This window comes from Scyliorhinus canicula, chromosome 5 (assembly GCF_902713615.1).
Source record: "Scyliorhinus canicula chromosome 5, sScyCan1.1, whole genome shotgun sequence".
NCBI lineage: Eukaryota > Metazoa > Chordata > Chondrichthyes > Carcharhiniformes > Scyliorhinidae > Scyliorhinus > Scyliorhinus canicula.
The window spans coordinates 99,078,907-99,098,622 of NC_052150.1; the positions used below are offsets into that span (position 1 = coordinate 99,078,907).

The following is a 19,716-nucleotide window of genomic DNA, read 5'->3' on the forward strand; positions in this document are numbered from 1 at the left end:
CAACTCCAGTAGTGAAGTGATTAAAATTGGGGACGCTCATGGGAAAAAGAACTGAATTTATAAATCACCTTCGCAACCACCAGATGTCTCAAAGCACTTTACAGTCAATGAAATACTCTTTAAAGTGTAGTCACAGTTGTAACGCAAGAAAAGCAGACAAAAATGTTGCCCGGCAAGCTCTTGCAATACAGGAATGATTGCTTTTTCTTCTGCATGAGGGGTAATTTTAGCCAGGACACCAGGATAATACTCCCCTGCTCTTGTTTGATAGTGCCATAGGATTGTTTGTGTCCATCTGAGAGGGCAAAAGGGTCTCTGTTCAACACCCAATCCGAAAGACAGAACCTCTGCCAGTGCAGCACTGGAGTGTTGCTATTGATTTTTGTACTCGTCCTGGAGCGTGACTTGAACCCATAACCTTCTGATGCAGAGCCAAGAATGCTTCCAACTGAGCCACAGTTGACGCTACTGTTTGGAATTAAATGAGTGCAAATGTCTCAGAGTTATGGGGCATGAGGACATTGCAGAGAAAGGGAGAGGCAAGCGATGGAAGGGTTTGAAAACAAGGATGAAAATTTTAAAACCAAGGTGTTGCTTAAATGGGAGCCAATGTAGTTCAGCAAGCACAGAGAGGAAATAAGTGAACAAGATTTGGTTACGAGTTAGAGCAGCGGTCGGGCATGGTTTTGAATTACCTCAAGCATATGCAGGGTAGAATGTGGGAGACCAGCCAAGAGCATATTGGAAAAGTCAAGCCATGAGCTAACAAAGGCATGAATGAGGGTTTCAGCAGCAGAATAGCTGTAGCAGGGCAGTGATGAGCAATGTTACATTGGTGAAACTAGGTAGTCTTAGTGATGGCACAAATTTGTGGCTGGAAGCTCATCTCAGTGTCAAAATAACATAGCCTGGGTTAATTTCAGACTGTTGCCAAGGAGAGTGATAAAATACTGAAGGAGCGGAGTTTGTAGTGAAGATAATTGTTTCAGTCTTATCACTATTTAATTGGAACAAATTGCAGCTCATCGCGTAATAGACGTTGGATTAGTAGCTTGACAACTTGGAGACAGTGGAGAATGTGAGAGAGGTGGTGGCGAAGGGGAGGTATGGTGAGGTATAGCTCGGTGTCGTACATGCAGAAACTTTTGCTGTGTTTCTGGATGTTGTTGGCAAAGGTCAGTTGGGGTGACAAGATAACAAGGTGAGAAATTGGAAGAGACCACAGATAGCTTCGTAGGAGGCAACAAAGGTAACTGTAGGAATGGGAGGTGAAGCCATTGATGATGTGATCAACTGTGTCAAATTACAGTCTTGTTGTCATAATTTAAAGTGCCCCAAAAGTGTACGTCCACCTCTGCATCTGGTGCAAAATGCACATGGCAATGGCTGGAGAAGTGGTTCAGGAGGGAAAGTTTGTATTCCCAAGACAGGCAAACCAGTTCTGAAATAGGAATGATCTACACAGAATGAATGGGGTTAATCTAAAAAGGCTGGGGCTAGTGGTCTCACTGGGAACATAAATTTCTATGCCAAGGGAATACAAGGACAACAATCGGACAAATAGCTTAGGCTAGGGCAAGATTGGGAGTTAAATATTCCAGGTCACAATGTATTTGTGAGGAATGAATTTGAAAAAAGGTAGGCTGGCGATAAATTAGAAATTCCATTGTAGCACTAAGATACCAGGATAGTCATTAGTCCTTCAAATCGAACATAACATCTGGCAGGCTTCATGCATTGTGTCCTCAGGTATCTGAGCAGGCCTATCTTGGAGTCGCAGGTCTTTTGACAAGAGTTGCACTGAGGAAAGGGTATCCTTGAGCCATGGTTCTGCTCTCTCACTCCTATTTTGTTGTCTCACTGCAACAGAGTTTATGTGGTCTTTATGTGGGTTTGAGTAGGGTGATCATGGCTCGGCACAACATCGAGGGCCGAAGGGCCTGTTCTGTGCTGTACTGTTCTATGTTCTATGGTCAGTTTCTGGTTGTGTTGCAGCTTTCTGGATGTAACATAAGAACATAAGAACATAAGAACTAGGAGCAGGAGTAGGCCATCTGGCCCCTCGAGCCTGCTCTGCCATGGCTGATCTTTTGTGGACTCAGCTCCACTTTCCGGCCCAAACACCATAACCCTTAACCCCTTTATTCTTCAAAAAACTATCTATCTTTACCTTAAAAATATTTAATGAAGGAGCCTCAACTGCTTCACTGGGCAAGGAATTCCATAGATTCACAACCCTTTGGGTGAAGAAGTTCCTCCTAAACTCAGTCCTAAATCTACTTCCCCTTATTTTGAGGCTATGTCCCCTAGTTCTGCTTTCACCCGCCAGTGGAAACAACCTGCCCGCATCTATCCTATCTATTCACTTCATAATTTTAAATGTTTCTATAAGATCCCCCCTCATCCTTCTAAATTCTAACGAGTACAGTCCCAGTCTACTCAACCTTTCTTCATAATCCAACCCCTTCAGCTCTGGGATTAACCTAGTGAATCTCCTCTGCACACCCTCCAGTGCTAGTATGTCCTTTCTCAAGTAAGGAGACCAAAACTGAACACAATACTCCAGGTGTGGCCTCACTAACACCTTATACAATTGCAACATAACCTCCCTAGTCTTAAACTCCATCCCTCTAGCAATGAGGGACAACATTTCATTTGCCTTCTTAATCACCTGTTGCACCTGTAAACCAACTTTCTGTGACTCATGCACTAGCACACCCAGGTCTCTCTGCACAGCGGCATGCTTTAATATTTTATCGTTTAAATAATAATCCCGTTTGCTGTTATTCCTACCAAAATGGATAACCTCACATTTGTCAACATTCTATTCCATCTGCCAGACCCTAGCCCATTCACTTAACCTATCCAAATCCCTCTGCAGACTTCCAGTATCCTCTGCACTTTTCGCTTTACCACTCATCTTAGTGTCATCTGCAAACTTGGACACATTGCCCTTGGTCCCCAACTCCAAATCATCTATGTAAATTGTGAACAATTGTGGGCCCAACACTGATCCCTGAGGGACACCACTAGCTACTGATTGCCAACCAGAGAAACAGAGGGGCTGGTTTAGCTCACTCAGCTAAATCGCTGGCTTTTAAAGCGGACCAAGCAGGCCAGCAGCACGGTTCGATTCCCGTACCACCTCCCCGGACAGGCGCCGGAATGTGGCGACTAGGGGCTTTTCACAGTAACTTCATTGAAGCCTACTCGTGACAATAAGCGATTTTCATTTTTTCATTTCACCCATTAATCCCCACTCTGCTTTCTATTAATTAACCAATCCTCTATCCATGCTACTGCTTTACCCTTAATGCCATGCATCTTTATTTGATGCAGCAACCTTTTGTGTGGCACCTTGTCAAAGCTTTCTGGAAATCCAGATATACCACATCCATTGGCTCCCCGTTATCTACTGCACTGGTAATGTCCTCAAAAAATTCCACTAAATTAGTTAGGCACGACCTGCCCGTTATGAACCCATGCTGCGTCTGCCCAATGGGACAATTTCTATCCAGATGCCTCGCTATTTCTTCCTTGATGGTAAATTCCAGCATCTTCCCTACTACCGAAGTTAAGCTCACTGGCCTATAATTTCCTGCTCTCTGCCTACCTCCTTTTTTAAACAGTGGTGTCACGTTTGCTAATTTCCAATCCACCGGGACCACCACAGAGTCTAGTGAATTTTGGTAAATCATCATTACTGCATCTGCAATTTCCCTAGCCATCTCTTTTAGCACTCTGGGATGCATTCCATCAGGGCCAGGAGACTTGTCTACCTTTAGCCCTATTAGCTTGCCCATCACTACCTCCTTAGTGATAACAATCCTCTCAAGGTCCTCACCTGTCATAGCCTTATTTCGATCAGTCGCTGGCATGTTATTTGTGTCTTCCACTGTGAAGACCGACCCAAAAAACCTGTTCAGTTCCTTAGCCATGTCCTCATCTCCCATTATTAAAACTCCCTTCTCATCCTCTAAAGGACCAATATTTACCTTAGCCACTCTTTTTTGTTTTATATATTTGTAAAAACTTTTACTGTCTGTTTTTATATTCTGAGCAAGTTTACTCTCATACTCTATCTTACTCTTCTTTATAGCTTTTGTAGTAGCTTTCTGTTGCCCCCTAAAGATTTCCCAGTCCTCTAGTCTCCCACCAATCTTTGCCACTTTATATGCTTTTTCCTTCTATTTGATACTCTCCCTTATTTCCTTAGATATCCACGGTCGCTTTTCCCTCTTTCTACCGTCCTTCCTTTTTGTTGGTATAAACCTTTGCTGAGCACTGTGAAAAATCGCTTGGAAGGTTCTCCACTGTTCCTCAACTGTTCCACCATAAAGTCTTTGCTCCCAATCTACCTTAGCTAGTTCTTCTCTCATCCCATTGTAATCTCCTTTGTTTAAACACAAAACACTGGTATTTGATTTTACTTTCTCACCCTCCATCTGTATTTTAAATTCCACCATATTGTGATCGCTCCTTCCGAGAGGATCCCTAACTATGAGATCATGAATCAAACCTGTCTCATTACACAGGACAAGATCTAGGATGGCTTGTTCCCTCATAGGTTCCATTACATACTGTTCTAGGAAACTATTGCGGATACATTCTATAAACTCCTCCTCAAGGTTGCCTTGACCGACCTGGTTAAACCAATCGACATGTAGATTAAAATCCCCCATGATAACTGCTGTACCATTTCTACATGCATCAGTTATTTCTTTGTTTTTGCCTGCCCCACCATAACGTTACTATTTGGTGGCCAATAGACTACTCCTATCAGTGACTTTTTCGCCTTACTATTCCTGATTTCCACCCAAATGGATTCAACCTTATCCTTCATAGCACCGATGTCATCCCTTACTATTGCCCGGATGTCATCCTTAAATAACAGAGCAACACCACCTCCCTTACCATCCACTCTGTCCTTCCGAATAGTTTGATACCCTCGGATATTTAACTCCCAGTCGTGACCATCCTTTAACCATGTTTCAGTAATGACCACTAAATCATAGTCATTCACGATGATTTGTGCCATCAACTCATTTACTTTATTCCGAATACTATGAGCATTCAGGTAAAGTACACTTATGTTGGTTTTTTTACCTCTGTTTTTAATCTTAACATCTCCAGGTTCCTCCCACGCACTTGATGCCAATTTGTCCCCTTTTCCATTAAGCCTTCAGTGTCCATGAAACATTTTCTCTGCATTCTTCTGAGCTTAAGTGCCTCCATAGGTTGTGAAAAGAGAAACTGCTTCAGAAGTGGATTATTTGCTATGAGGAAGCAGTGTCCAGACCAGCAGAGCAGATTTCACATAATTATGGTTTCGATGATGAAGGAACTGGCTTCAGTGAGAGCGCTGGAGTTTATTAGCCTGCCTTCCCACTTGACTTTGTGTATCCTCCAGAGAAACCACTGGTGGAAATTCTTCAGTGGTCGGAAGTGCCATTAATAGGTGACTATGTCTCACAGCCAGATAGAAAGGTTTTGACAACAACAGCATTGCAGGCTTTGTCCTCTTATGAAGTTTTTATTTATTTATTTATTTTAATTTAGTGTACCCAATTCATTTTTTCCAATCAAGGGGCAATTTAGAGTGGCCTATCCACCTACCCTGCACATCATTGGGTTGTGGGGGTGAAATCCACGGGGAGAATGTGCAAACTCCACATGGACAATGACCCAGGGCCAGGATCGAACTTGCGACCTCGGCGCCATGAGGCAGCAATGCTAACCACTGTGCCACCGTGCTGCCTGTCCTCTTATGAAGTTGAAGACCCAGTTATCAAGTTTTGGGAAGGCTGCACTGGTAGAGCTGATTCTATGCTGGATCTCCTCTTCAATAGTGGCCATTTGAGGAAGGTAGCTGCTGAGAGATGGAAAGTGTTCAATGACTTCTAAAGTCTCTCCATCAATAACACTAGCTGCAGAGATAGGTACCTGTCCGGGGAGCACTGGAGAGACCATCCCTTTTGTATATAGAGTTAGAAAGTTTGAGTGCAGTCTGAATGTCGCTACAGCGTGGGCCCCAACTTCGCAGTCATCAGCATGTTGTAAGTTGTGGATATGCTGTAGAGTCACCTTACTCTTGGCTCTCAGCCTGTTGAGATTGAAAAGCTTCCTGTCGAGAGAAGACTTACTCATGACCACTTGTGGAAGTTGAGTTACTTGACTCGGCTGAGAGAGATAGTGAAGAGAGTTGCCACAATCACATAGCCTTGCTCAAATCTCAATTATATGTGTCATCAGAAATTTGTGGTGGGTCGAGAAGACCAATTAAATCCATGCTACGCAGACCTGCATATAATGTGTAGATTCTTCCAAACCACCAAGACTATCAATGGACCAAAAACAAGTGTTCCCTCCCTGACCCCAAGTTGAGGATGGCAATACTCTTCTCAAAGACAATGCAGCTTTCCAAGACAGTTGGTGGAGCAACAACAGAATCTTCTGAAATCGGGGGTTAACAATATCAGTCAAAACCATCAAAACAATTCCTCAACAGCTTGAGAGATCAACTTTGGGGATGCTGCCAGCACTTGCTGAGGCACAATAGGCTATCTAACAGATGAAGAATAACAAGGCATGTGGTCCGGACAACGTTCTTGCAGCGATTTATAAAGCTGGTGGTCATGAAATGTCACTCAAACTCTCAAAACGTATCCCAAAATCAGGGAGAAAGAAATACTGCCTGCCAACTTCTGTAATCCCATCATTCAAGAACTGTGATAAATCAATATTTGGGAACTACAGATGATATCCTTTTTGTCCATGTGGAAAAGATTCTCATACAATTCCTCCTGCACTGCCTCCTACCCGTGAGGAAAGGCATTGTTCCAGATACTCAATGTGGTTTCCAGCCATTCAGAGGAATCATAGAAACAATCTTTGAAGTGTAACAAACCCAAGAAAAAGGTCTTCAGCTACAGTAAGTGCTTTGCATGGCCTTTATTGGTCTTAGACTCCAAGTGCAAAACCTTTGCATGTCTTTGGATGGCTAATAAAATTTGTTACTATCTTGCAACTCCTGCATGACAGTATGACAGCAACTTTGCAATGGATTGGAGCCAAGCCCTTACATATCCGGACATGAGTAAATTAAGGATGTGTGATTACGCCAATTCTTCCACCAGGATATAAGGAAGATATAGGCAGTAGCATGAAAGTTAGATTTCTTTGACAAGATAAAAGAAGTAGTAAGGGAGCTGCTCCTCTATTTGGAAAATGTCACAGGCCACCAAACAGTGAAAAGGAGATGGAGGAAAACATATTTAGGAACATTAGGGAAAAGAACAGGATCATACAATGAGTGAATTTAATTATCCAAAGACAAACTATGGTTCGAGTAATGCGAGTGGGAAAGAAGGGCTTCTATACAATGTGATCCTCCATACACATTTTTAGTTCAACAAGAAAACATGTTGAATTTAGTTGCAAAAACTAATTGAAGAAAGGAAGGGTAGGGGAAAATACAAGAAACAGCAATCACAGCACATATTTAATGTATTTTTTAAATTAACTGCAATTTGTAAGCGACTTGAGATGGGCATTGACAGATTAATAGATTAAACTTCAACTGTGGTTTAGTTACTCAATGTAGAGAAACTTGGTATATTTTGAAAAGAAGAACATGGAAGGTTAATATATGCTCAATGAGAAATCTTTGAAATAAACAGAGGAATAGGAGGACATGGAACTCAGAACAAGATAACAATGCTGCATATATGTTTAATAGGTAGGGATATAGAATGCAAAATGAAAGGGGTAATCCATTTTCGGTACTGTACTTGAGGAGGAATGAAAAGACCACGGGGAGTCAGAGAAGTGGTTAATCCAGGGATAAAATGTTTTACTCACAGAGACTAGAAACGGCAGAGAATTTTCATTCGAGAAAAGATTGTTAAGAATTCCCATTTAGGTGTTCAAATTTTTCAATAGGCCATTTACTGGTCAATGGGTCAGTAACTCAAGAGCATAAATCAAAGATTATCACCAAAAAGGACAAGAAAGTAGGAGAATTTTAGCTCAAGATTGGAGTTGGTTTCCAAAACTGCTGCCAGATCCGAATAGTTTTTAAAAGGTGGATAAATACTTGAAAAGGGGAAAAGGACAAAAAAATGGGATTATGGGATAGATCTTTCTAGATAGTGGGCAGAAATAGATGAGGCTGATTGGTCTTCACTATGCTATTCCCAATTCTCTTCTTGCACCCCTCTATGCTATGGTTTTCTTCTATGCTGTACATTTCTCTCAATAAAATTTTCCTGGGCATAAGTGTACTGCATGTAGCCAATATTAGAAACAGATACGCATGCTTGGAAATGAAATCAAGACATTTTCCTTCCACTCTCTCATAATTCAATGGTAGTTCTCCAAAATGGGAAGGACACAATTATGAGATAATGTGCTACATCTAAGGTTCAAGGAACTAGAAAATGCTACTTGTATTATTAGCATACAAACAATTACAGCAGATAACATTCCTTTATCTTTAAATAGTAGTTCAAACCTGTTTATTTTTAAGAACACATTGCATGTTCATGCCCCAATATGCCAAAAAAATAATAATTTTCAAGCCAAGAAATCCTAAACAACTTAGCAGACTGCTGGAAGAAAACTAACATTAGATTCAGAGCAAATACTGCAACAATGTAGTTCAAAATATTTTTTTAAAAGGGTCAAATATAAATAACAAGTAAGATGTATTGTTTGGTCTTTGCAGTAATATGATTCAATTTTAGAAATTCAGCTACAGCAATTTTTTAAAATCCATCCAGCTCTATGTCCTTGGAAGAACCGTAATCTTGTATGTGATTACTGCAAGTTTCCATGAAATTCATGTTTAGGTGGTTTCCAGTCTGATAACAGGGAGGCTTTCCTGGATGAAGGTCAGCATGAAGGAGTTAAAATCCACTTCTTACATGTAACTGACTATAAACTGGTTCCTCGTATTAGCTATAATTGAGCTTCTTCGGCAAAATAAAACATTTTAATATCAATTTTTTGGCTGTGTACAACAAAGCTCACCTCACAAACGGCAACTTGGAGCAATGCATCCAACCCTCCCTCGGGTGTGTCCTCATTTCCAGAAATTCTTTGTTTCTCCACTGCATTTTTGAATTCAGTTATATTATCAGTCAGAGATAACACATGCATGAACCCATGTGCCGGCAGACAGGATGTTTCGTAAATACTGCATTTAAAGGAAAATTAAATAAAACAGACACTTTGATAATAATCAAAAATGATATTGAACACATAACTGTCAGCAATAATTACCTGCATGGATTGATAAGCTTGTCTGGATGAATGTTAATAAATGGTGACACTGGCTTATCAACAAATGATCCAAACCCAAATCGGAAATCACTGGAATATTTAGCCATCTTTTGTGACAGAGAATGTCCCATGGAGTGTAATCTTTCTAAATTAGCCACCATTGATGCTGATGTGTCAACCAAAAGATAGAGGTCCACCGGATAGTCGCTCAGTTGCCGAACTTTCACTACAAAGCTTGCCTCACTGCCTGTTTGACAAAAGGTATGAAAAAAAGAGCACATTTAGCATCAGGCATACAGACATTATTTGTGAGAGAAAATTTAAAAAATGTAAATGCTGAGAATCTGAAAGGTAAACAAAGTCTGAAAATGCAGTTAGTATCTTAAAATTGATAAGACAATCAATTTTCTCTGTTCAGATGGAACCTGAATTATATGTTAGATATACTGTCGATATTAATGAGACAGAAAAAGATAAACCATAGGAATTTACCGTCACATTTCTATCAGAATTTCAATTTTATGCACATTCCTTAACATCTATAAAGCTATAGTTATGCTCGTAGATCTCGCAGCAGGATCAACCCCCCCCCCCCCTCCCCCCCCATCCCCCGGTGGCATGTATTGTAGCAGCAGAGGCACCCCACCATTAGCCGGTGGTGGGATCTTCCAGTCCCGCCTTTGTCAATGGGCTTTCGCGTTGATCGCCCCCTCCATCACCCGGAACACACAGTGGGGGCCACTGTTGGCATGACCGGAAGGTCCTGCCGGTGGGAACAGCTAGAAAAATCAGGCCGGATTTTCTGCAGAGGGAGCCTGAGACTGGAGTATATAGTTGTGCTATTTAGTGTAAACCTAATCTATTCTGTTAAGATCATTGTTCAAGTATTTCTCATGGAGAAGTGGTCCAAATAGGCAATTGGAGCTTCGTGTAAGCTCCTGAAACCATTAGAGGACAATGTAATTGCTTCTTACTGGGGCACAGCTGTTCTCTTTATATATTAACAATCTAGATGACGGGACTGGGGGCATTCTGGCCAAGTTTGCCGATGATACAAAGATAGGTGGAGGGGCAGGTAGTATTGAGGGGGTGGGGAGGCTGCAGAAAGATTTAGACAGTTTAGGAGAATGGTCCAAGAAGTGGCTGATGAAATTCAACGTGGGCAAGTGCGAGGCCTTGCACTTTGGAAAAAAGAATAGAGGCATGGACTATTTTCTAAACGGTGACAAAATTCATAATGCTAAAGTGCAAAGGGACTTGGGAGTCCTAGTCCAGGATTCTCTAAAGGTAAACTTGCAGGTTGAGTCCGTAATTAAGAAAGCAAATATAATGTTGTCATTTATCTCAAGAGGCTTGGAATATAAAAGCAGGGATGTACTTCTGAGGCTTTATAAAGCACTAGTTAGGCCCCATTTAGAATACTGTGAGCAATTTTGGGCCCCACACCTCAGGAAGGACATACTGGCACTGGAGCGGGTCCAGCGGAGATTCACACGGATGATCCCAGGAATGGTAGGCCTAACATACGATGAACGTCTGAGGATCGTGGGATTATATTCATTGGAGTTTAGGAGGTTGAGGGGAGATCTAATAGAAACTTACAAGATAATGAATGGCTTGGATAGGATGGACGTAGGGAAGTTGTTTCCATTAGCAGGGGAGACTAGGACGCGGGGGCACAGCCTTAGAATAAAAGGGAGACACTTTAGAACAGAGATTATTTTTTATTTTTTTTATTTAAATAAATTTAGAATATCCAATTCATTTTTTCCAATTAAGGGGCAATTTAACGTGGCCAATCCACCTAGCCTGCACATCTTTGGATTGTGGGGGTGAAACCCACGCAGACACGGGGAGAATGTGCAAACTCCTCACAGACAGTGACCCAGGGCCGGGATTCGAACCCGGGTCCTCAGCGCCGCAGGCAGCAATGCTAACCACTGTGCCACCGTGCCGCCCACTTTAGAACAGAGATGAGGAGAAATTTCTTCAGCCAGAGAGTGGTAGGTCTGTGGAATTCATTGCCACAGAGGGCGGTGGAGGCCGGGACGTTGAGTGTCTTTAAGACAGAAATTGATAAATTCTTGATTTCTCGAGGAATTAAGGGCATAGGGGAGAGAGCGGGTAAATGGAGTTGAAATCAACCATGATTGAATGGTGGAGTGGACTCGATGGGCCGAATGGCCTTACTTCCGCTCCTATGTCTTATGGTCTTATGGTCTTATTGTCTAGCATCTTTTCCTATACAAAATGGCTATCCACACCCTAATGAATTGTCTTGTGCAACTATTATTTCTTTCTCATCCATTTTCTAATACTCCCACATGGTGCAACTCCTATGACTTCAGCTGAGCTAGAGGCAGTCCGTTTGTTTCCCTGCTCTGACACAGGAGATGCCCATCATAAACAACCTCTGGATTTTGGAGGCAGTGAGGGCGTCGCCAAAGACCACCTGGCCTACACCTGCCCAGGGACAGCCTAAATAAGCAGGATACAAGGCAGCATTTGGTCTCTGTCTGAGGAAGAGAGATGCAAGCACTGAGAAGTGGGAGTGCTGCTGAGTCCCTATTGCCATGTGGCCCATCCCCTCTCACTGTTCACCTGTACTTTCCTAATAGCCAAGAGCTGAAGAGCACCTGGCTACATTTCAGTGAGGTGCTGAGTCATCAAGGTGAGTCTCTGTTACACCTTTTGTATTTACATTTTGGCGTCCAGCTCAGCGAGAATGATTGGTTACAGAGATAATGGAACATCAAAAAAAATACATGTCTAGATTTTACAAATTAGTACTCCTGATTTCATATGAGCGGAACAAACAGTGAAAATTTGAGTGGTATGCTGCAAGTCCCAGACAATTATCTGTCCATTATGATGCATCATTACCATTGGAGTGTCCCGTGATTTCCTGATACAAGCTGCCAAAAGGAATTTATGTACTCAGCCTTATTACATGAACTGTTATTTAAATAACAGCCAACCTTTCACCTTAAGAACAGGCAATGGGTTTATGCTTTACACATACCACTGCCATTCCTCTCAGCAATCAATCCTCGCAATCTACAGTAGCACAGGTCGGTGGGCTGCTGTGAAAATCTATAAGTCCCTTTGAGCGTGGAGATCTGCAGCCAAAATGGCATCAGTTTGAGGTTGCATGGCAACAAGCATGGATCTCATGACATCTAACTGAGCTTCTGCCTGTGCTGGAGAGGAATATCAAACAGATGTCACGAGATTCTTCATCATGGGTTGGTCTACCCATGCTCTCATTGAGTTGGTCACCATTTCCACAGTGGAAAGAATGTGCTCCAATTTCTATGCAATTGCCTGTGCCACATTTGAGCCAGACTCCTCCGTATTCCTAGATTGTGAATGAAGGCTGTCCGACAGTTTTGTCAAGGTCTCAAGTATCTCAGCATGCATCATCTTCCGTGTTCTCCTATCTGCCACCCCATGCCAGTGCTCATCCAAGTCTATGACCTTGTCTACAGGAGCTTGCACACAAGCCACCTTTTCCCCCTAAGCTAAATTCAATAATTCAAAGACATATATATGTGAGCAGGGGGTGGGGTGCATCATCACCTCCGAGAAATAGATTTTGGTTGCATCAGTTAAATCTCCTTTCAAATTTTTGTTTTAGTTACAGTGTCCCACTAGGGCTGTCACCCCCTCATTTCCAGATCTTTGTTTAATTTATTGATTTTGTTTCAGTAGAAGACGGTATATGTGTGTGTTTACTTACGAGAGTGAATTTGTATTCATTAACACATTTTCAGACCAGCCCAAGTATTTTACATGCTGTAAATTATTGTCATGTAGGCAAACGGCATGCTAATTCTACATAACAATGTCTCACAAACATCAAGTGAGCTGAACGACCAGTTCACCGACATTTTCTGGTGATGTTTTTTGGGGAGGGAAAGTTGCAGTAATCTGAAAGAAAAGCCCATTCTAGCAACAATATTGGTATGAAAAAATCAAAAATTTCTGACCTCTTTATTAAGCAACTGCTGATCACCATGCTAAAACTGCTACTAAGTAATTATCAGAAATGTGCCAGAAATAACAGTCTGTCAAATTTAAAATTGCCTTTATTTTATAAAAGCTTTTTCTAATGCTCATGTATTTAAGTTTGTCTGCAAATGATAGCCTTGTGGAAGATGTATATGTGTTCTTTCTGAACTCCATGGCAAATTAAGCAATAGTCTACATACAGTCAATTCTCACTGCAGCTTGCGAAGACATTTTCAGGCTACCTTAGATTCTAATAAAAGTCCTGACTCATTAACAGATCACTTGCAGAAATTATACATTTCAAAGCAGAAGATAGCGCCTTTAGAACATGCACATTTCAAGTATTCTACATAAATTCACCTATTTCAATCTGTTATTTATTTATATTGATAGAAACTATTTATGTACATCTGACCCACTTTGTTATGTGTCACACTTGCAACTTGTTGGCCAAAATGTTGTACTTGAAAAAACAACAAACAACCGCAACGGAACCATCTTTAATATATAAAAAGTGAATCAATCATTTCCCGATGAGGGGTGGCACGGTGGCGTAGGGGTTGGCACAGTTGCCTCACGGCGCCAAAGACCTGGGTTTGATCCCGATCCAGGGTTGCTGTCCGTGTGGAGTTTGCAGATTCTCCCTGTGTCTGCGTGGGTCTCATCTCCACAACCCAAAGGATTTGCAAGGTAAGTGAATTGATCACACTAAATTGCCCCATAATGGGATAAAAAAAATTTGGTACTCTAATAATTTTAAAAAATTATTTCTTGATGATTTGAGCAGGGATTAAAAATGAGTGTCATCCAAAGAAACTCTAATAAGGCACGGGGATCCAAAGTAAGCGAAAAGTAAACAACATTTATTTCACAACAATTATATACATGAGTACCAATAGAACCTCACCAGGTACTCTCTCCTGGCTGACCTTTTACAGGAGTCCAGGTAAGATACCCAGCCCCTAGCGGGGGAGCTGGTACTCATCAAGGAGCACGGAGAAAATAATCATCCCCGCACCATATGTCTCGTGCAGGTTATTAAAGAAAACCTCGCCCCAGAACAGAAATTAGCTTCCAATGAATCTTAGATGTGCTCATTTTGACCTCTCCCCTAAAGCATTAGCTGAACAAAGGCCTTAAACAGGCCGGAGCAGCGTGCAGCACTCCGGCGCCGTGCTGGCCCCCTGAGGACCGCTGAATTGCTGGGCCAGGAGGCCCATTGACGCCGACGTACACCACTCTAGTGTTTACGTTGGCCTCAACACTTGGCCGGGATTTTGGAGAGTCCCCGCCATCGTGTTCAACTTATTAAGGTGATGAGCGCAATCAAGGGGCAGCAAGGTGGCACAGTGGTTAGCACTGCTGCCTCAAGGTGGCAAGGACCTGGGTTCAACCCCGGCCCACTGTCCGTGAGGAGTTTGCACATTGTCCTCATGTCTGTGTGGGTCTCACCCCCACAACCCAAAACGATGTGTCAGGGTAGGTGGATTGGCCACGCTAAATTGCCTCCTAATTGAAAAAAATAATAATTGGGTGCGCTAAATTTTAAAAAAAGATAATGGGCGCAATCTAACAAAAAAAGTGTCCATTTGGGCAGGTTTAGCAGACCCTGCCAATGTGGTAGTGCCAGTTGGGAACCCTGACATTGCCAGGGTGCCCAGGTGAACTGCTGGGGTGCCAGGCTGACAGTGCCAGCGTGCCACCCTACCCAGAGGCCAACCAATCGGGACTCCGATCACCTGGGAGACCCCCCACCCAAAGTGCTAGACCAGTGCCAAACAACGTCCAGCTGGAGTCTCCTCGATATCTAAGGGTCCAGAGGAGGTTCACAAAAGATTGATCCCTGGAATTAAGAGCTTGTCGCATGAGGAGCGGTTGAGGACTCTGGATCTGTACCTGTTGCAGTTTAGAAGGATAAGGGGGGATCTCATTGAAACTTACAGGATACTGTGAGGCCTAGATAGAGTGGAGAGGATGTTTACACGTGTAGGAAAAACTAGAACCAGAGGACACAATCTCAGACTAAAGGGATGCTCCTTTAAAACAGGGATGAGGAGGAATTTATCCTTGCCGGGAAGGCCGTGGAGCCAAAGCAGCTGCCTGTATCAGGTAGGTGTCTTTTTGTACTAGGTAAATATGCCCCCAATGCAACTGTAACTTTGTAATGGTTGGCACATGTACCATGCACACTCTGTTCATTCATAGCGGCAATTGAGTACTCCAACAAGGGGTTAAAGCAAAAGGCAAGCTGATTTCAAAACAAATTTTTTGTGGAGACTGGATTTCAAGCTCATCCTGTCCTCCAAAACCCTTCCATTCCACTGACAGCCCTCCATTTCCATCTCGGAGAAGATTTCTGCCTTGGCATTGCAATGAAACTGTTGGAATTCATGCTCCCATTGACCAGTGAGCTGCTTACAAATGCAATAACTTGCATTTATATAGAGCCTTTTCATAGAGTAAAATGTTCCCTGGTGCTTCTGGGATGTGTAAAACTTGTCCAATCTGTGTTAACATCTTGTTGGATTATGGAAATGAGGACCAGACGTTAAAATGGCTGAGGGCAATCCAGAGGCAGATTGAGCGGGCGGTGTGAGAACATCACCCATTTACTTCCCCAAAAACAGAATTGCATTTGCATAATCTTTGTGTCCATAAAAAAAGGTGCCAAGAAGATCTTTTAGCAGCATGATATAATATTTTGAATAAGAGTAATAGTGTTCTTCTATATACTTGAAAATGCAATGGTATTTCTTTTCTATTTGGTAACTATTTGTAGTTGATGCAACGACACTGATGAAAACCAGTAACAAGACAGAACATGACATGCTTTGGAAAACACAAGTGAACATTGAATGCCAAACTTTGTGAAATTGCAAGGAACTAATTATTCAATGGAATTACTAAACCATCCCATCATTCATAGAATTTTCTAGAACATGTAACTGGCTACAACATTTTATAACATTGAAAATATGAAATTCTCTTCACATTGTTTGGACTACTCTTACATATTAAAGATTTTCAGTAGGAAAGCTCACTGAATTCAAGACTAGCGCAAGCTATATCGGCAATATTAAGCAGCATGTAAAATGTGTTCAGCTACTTTATAAATACCTTATACATTATTAGGAAAAAAGAGTTAGAATCAAACCTGGTTGTAGCTGTAAAGAGACTTTGCTTGGGCTCAGTTGGGAACTTTGTGATTCTTCTTCCATGATTTTTTTGACTTCAAGAAACTCAATGAAATCTGAATTGCAGCCTTTTTGAATTAGATTGGTAATCAAGTCACACCTATGCAGCAACGCATCTGGAAAATCCTAGTATGCAAAATTTTATATATTATAAATGCAGCACAACTGAAAATCGAAAATTAATTACAATTGAATGCACATAAATGGCGACTACTTTGGTTTGAATTTTTCTATTCACTAATCCAACTTCATGAACTTTACTGGAGCTGCTCCAAAATGAAGTCAACAACATCCCAAGGTGTTTCACAGAAGCAATTATCAACTGGTATTTGATACCCAGTCACATAAGGATCTGGAACCAAAAGCTTGACCAAAGAGCTAATCAGTGCCTTAAAAGAGGGGAAGAGGTCTAGTCGGGTAATTCCAGAGTTTAGGGAAGGGCCGAGACAGCTGAAAACGCAGCTGCCAGCCAGGGAACAAAGAAAATTGAGAATATGCAAGGGACAAGAGTCAGAGGAGCACAGAGGTGTTTAGAGGGATGTGAGCCTCGAAGAGATTGCAGAGATAGAGAGGAGTAGGCCCAGTGGTTAGCACTGTTGCATCACGGAACCGAGGTCCCAGGTTCAATCCCGGCCCCGGGTCACTGTCCGTGTGGAGTTTACACATTCTCCCCGTGTTTGCGTGGGTTTTGCTCTCACAACCCAAAGATGTGCAGGGTAGGTGAATTGGTCATGCTAAATTATCCCCTAATTTTAAAAAATGAATTGGGTACTCTAAATTTATTTTGTGAAAAGAGATAGAAAGGAGTACGGTCATGCTAGCATTTGAAAGCAAGGACAATGCAGGAAAATAAAGTGTGGCATCCGATGCATAAAGAAAGCATGGGATGATGGGTGAACATGCCTTTATGCAATGTGGAATGCAAGCAGCAGGGTCTTGGATGAGATCACATTTGTGGGATGCGGGGACAGGCAGGAATGCACTGAAAGGTGAGAGGAACAAAGGTATAGATGAGGGTGTCAGCAGCAGATGCATGAGATGAGGAGTGAACACAAGTGGCAATGTGATGGAAGTGAAAGCTAGAAATCTTGATGATGGAAAGGATGTAGGGTCGAAAGCTCAGCTCAGGATCAAATAGGTGGCCAGGATTGCCAACAATATTGTTCTGCCCCAATACAGCAGCAAGGGTGGCCAGTAATATGTGTTTGCAGCAGTGATCAAAGAAAGTAGCTTTGCTCTTCCCAATATTTAATTGGAAGAAATTTCTCCTCTTCAACTACTGTATGTCAAAAAAAAGCATGATAAATCAGAACCAGTGAAGAGATCACAGTGAGGTAAATTGGGTGCCTCAGTGTAAATGGGAAATCTGGCATTGAAGCTAATCAAATCAATATGAAGTAACACAGAATAACCATTTGCTATGAAGCTTCAGCATAGTAGAACTGTTTTATTGTTCAAAGCTATTTATTGTTGAAGTGTAAAGGTTATGCAAGATTAAATATTCAACTTCTTTATGTTTTGCATCTCAGTAATAAACTGGAATGAGCTTGAATCTGATTATTCCTGCTCTGGATCATTATAGCCTGAGCTGATTCTAGGAAGGACTGGAAAAGTTATTGTAAAAATTTTGCATCAAGAACAATATATGAACCATCAAGTCACCTTTTGAAAACACCATCCACATTCAGGACCCAGGCGGAGGCACTCGGTGCATCGGTTTGTTTTATCAGTAGTGCATTTGTTCCTTACTGGAATATGAGAAAAATGTGAACAATTAAAACGTTGCACTTTAATTCATTTTGGGAGTTCTGACAATCAATCACAGGCTCGCGTGTTTTGACGAAGGCCAAAGTGCACAATTTACAATGCTCATCTATTTAAACTGAACACGCAAACAGCTCTTGAACCATCAATCCTTTCTGAAAGACAATTAAAACGGCAACCCACCGCAAAATAAAACCTTACATCAAGGCTCGCACTCACCACCTGTCTTGCCGGCTGCAACTGCGATGGTCAAAATATGAACGACGCTTAAAAATGTTTTCGCCGGGAAGTGCCTAGGTTTTGGAAAGGAGCCGGTTGCGATGACAAATACGCGCTGCTTCATGGCGTAAAGAAGTAGCCGGGCAAAGCGGACGAGCGAGGCGTCGGGCTGCAGAGAGGCGCGCTCCGGCCGCAGGAATGGAGCATCCCCAGAGCACCAGGCGCGCACAGCACAAGCTGCCCAGGGACGGAGCTCTCCTCCTGCTCTCTCTCCCTCTCTGTCTATTGTGCACTGAGCCCTGGAAATCCCTTTAATCACCCACTCATTCACCGAGAAAGCCTATCGTAAGTCGAGGGGACGTCAGAAAGAGAACAAACTACTCCCCCCGCAGCCCATACAACACACTCTTGTGATCCCTCCTCAGAAGTTTTCTCACACGAAGGACGGAGAGACAACCGTTTATTTTTGTTTCAGCAAGCAGATGAATGAATTGAAAAATGCAAAGTTGTAACAGCGCATTCAGAGAGCGGCCCCCGCGACGTCTGAAGCCGCAGCTTCTCCAGACACGTTCACTCAGCCTTTCAGATTCTCTGAAGCCCAATTCATTGTTGCCACAGAAACGCGGAGCAGAGCCTGTGCTCGACGATAGTTTCCTTAAAGGTGCAGAAGGACCTCACCGCTTACACCTTTGTGAATCAGACTGTTCCTCTGTGCCTATTCGATACGTTTTCAGAACACACGTCTGGCACCTCTCAGATAAATTCTTCTTTAAAAAACAGTGGTATTATTTACCTTTAAGGGCAATTATTATTCTTGGAACGAGGAATGCTTCATGTCGTAAACCAAATGTTTTTATAGAATCATAAAATCATAGAATTTAGAGTGGAGAAGGAGGCCATCGAGTCTGCACCGGCCCTCGGAAAGAGCACCCTACCTAAGCCCATATCCCCACCCTATCCGTAACCTCCACTAACCTTTTCTTAGACACTAAGGACAATTTAGCATAGCCAATCCACCCAACCTGCACACCTTTGGACGGTGGGAGGACACCGGAGCACCCGTAGGAAACCCACGCAGACACAGGGAGAACATGCAGACTCCGCTCAGACAGTGACCCAAGCCGGGAATTGAACCTGGGACCCTGAAGCTGTGAAACAACTGTGCTAACCACTGTGCTATCGTGCTACCCATAACCGTTTACTACAGAATGGTTAAAAGGAGCAGGAGACCAAGGTTTTGATTATA

General features: G+C 42.5%; 1 protein-coding gene across 2 annotated transcripts in view; it reads right to left on the bottom strand.

Annotated features, from left to right (window-relative positions):
• itgb8 (integrin, beta 8) overlaps positions 1-19,066 on the bottom strand; it is a 109,820-nt gene extending 90,754 nt beyond the window's left edge. For both annotated transcript variants that reach the window (XM_038797449.1, XM_038797450.1), the window contains exons 1-5: positions 18,471-19,066; positions 18,150-18,235; positions 16,448-16,613; positions 9,283-9,529; positions 9,031-9,196 (exon numbers count right to left, since the gene is read on the bottom strand). In XM_038797449.1, the coding sequence (XP_038653377.1) occupies positions 9,031-9,196; positions 9,283-9,529; positions 16,448-16,613; positions 18,150-18,235; positions 18,471-18,594 (789 nt within the window). In that variant the 5' untranslated portion in view covers positions 18,595-19,066. The remainder of the gene's footprint in view (positions 1-9,030; positions 9,197-9,282; positions 9,530-16,447; positions 16,614-18,149; positions 18,236-18,470) is intronic.
• Between the last annotated feature and the right edge of the window lie 650 nt (positions 19,067-19,716).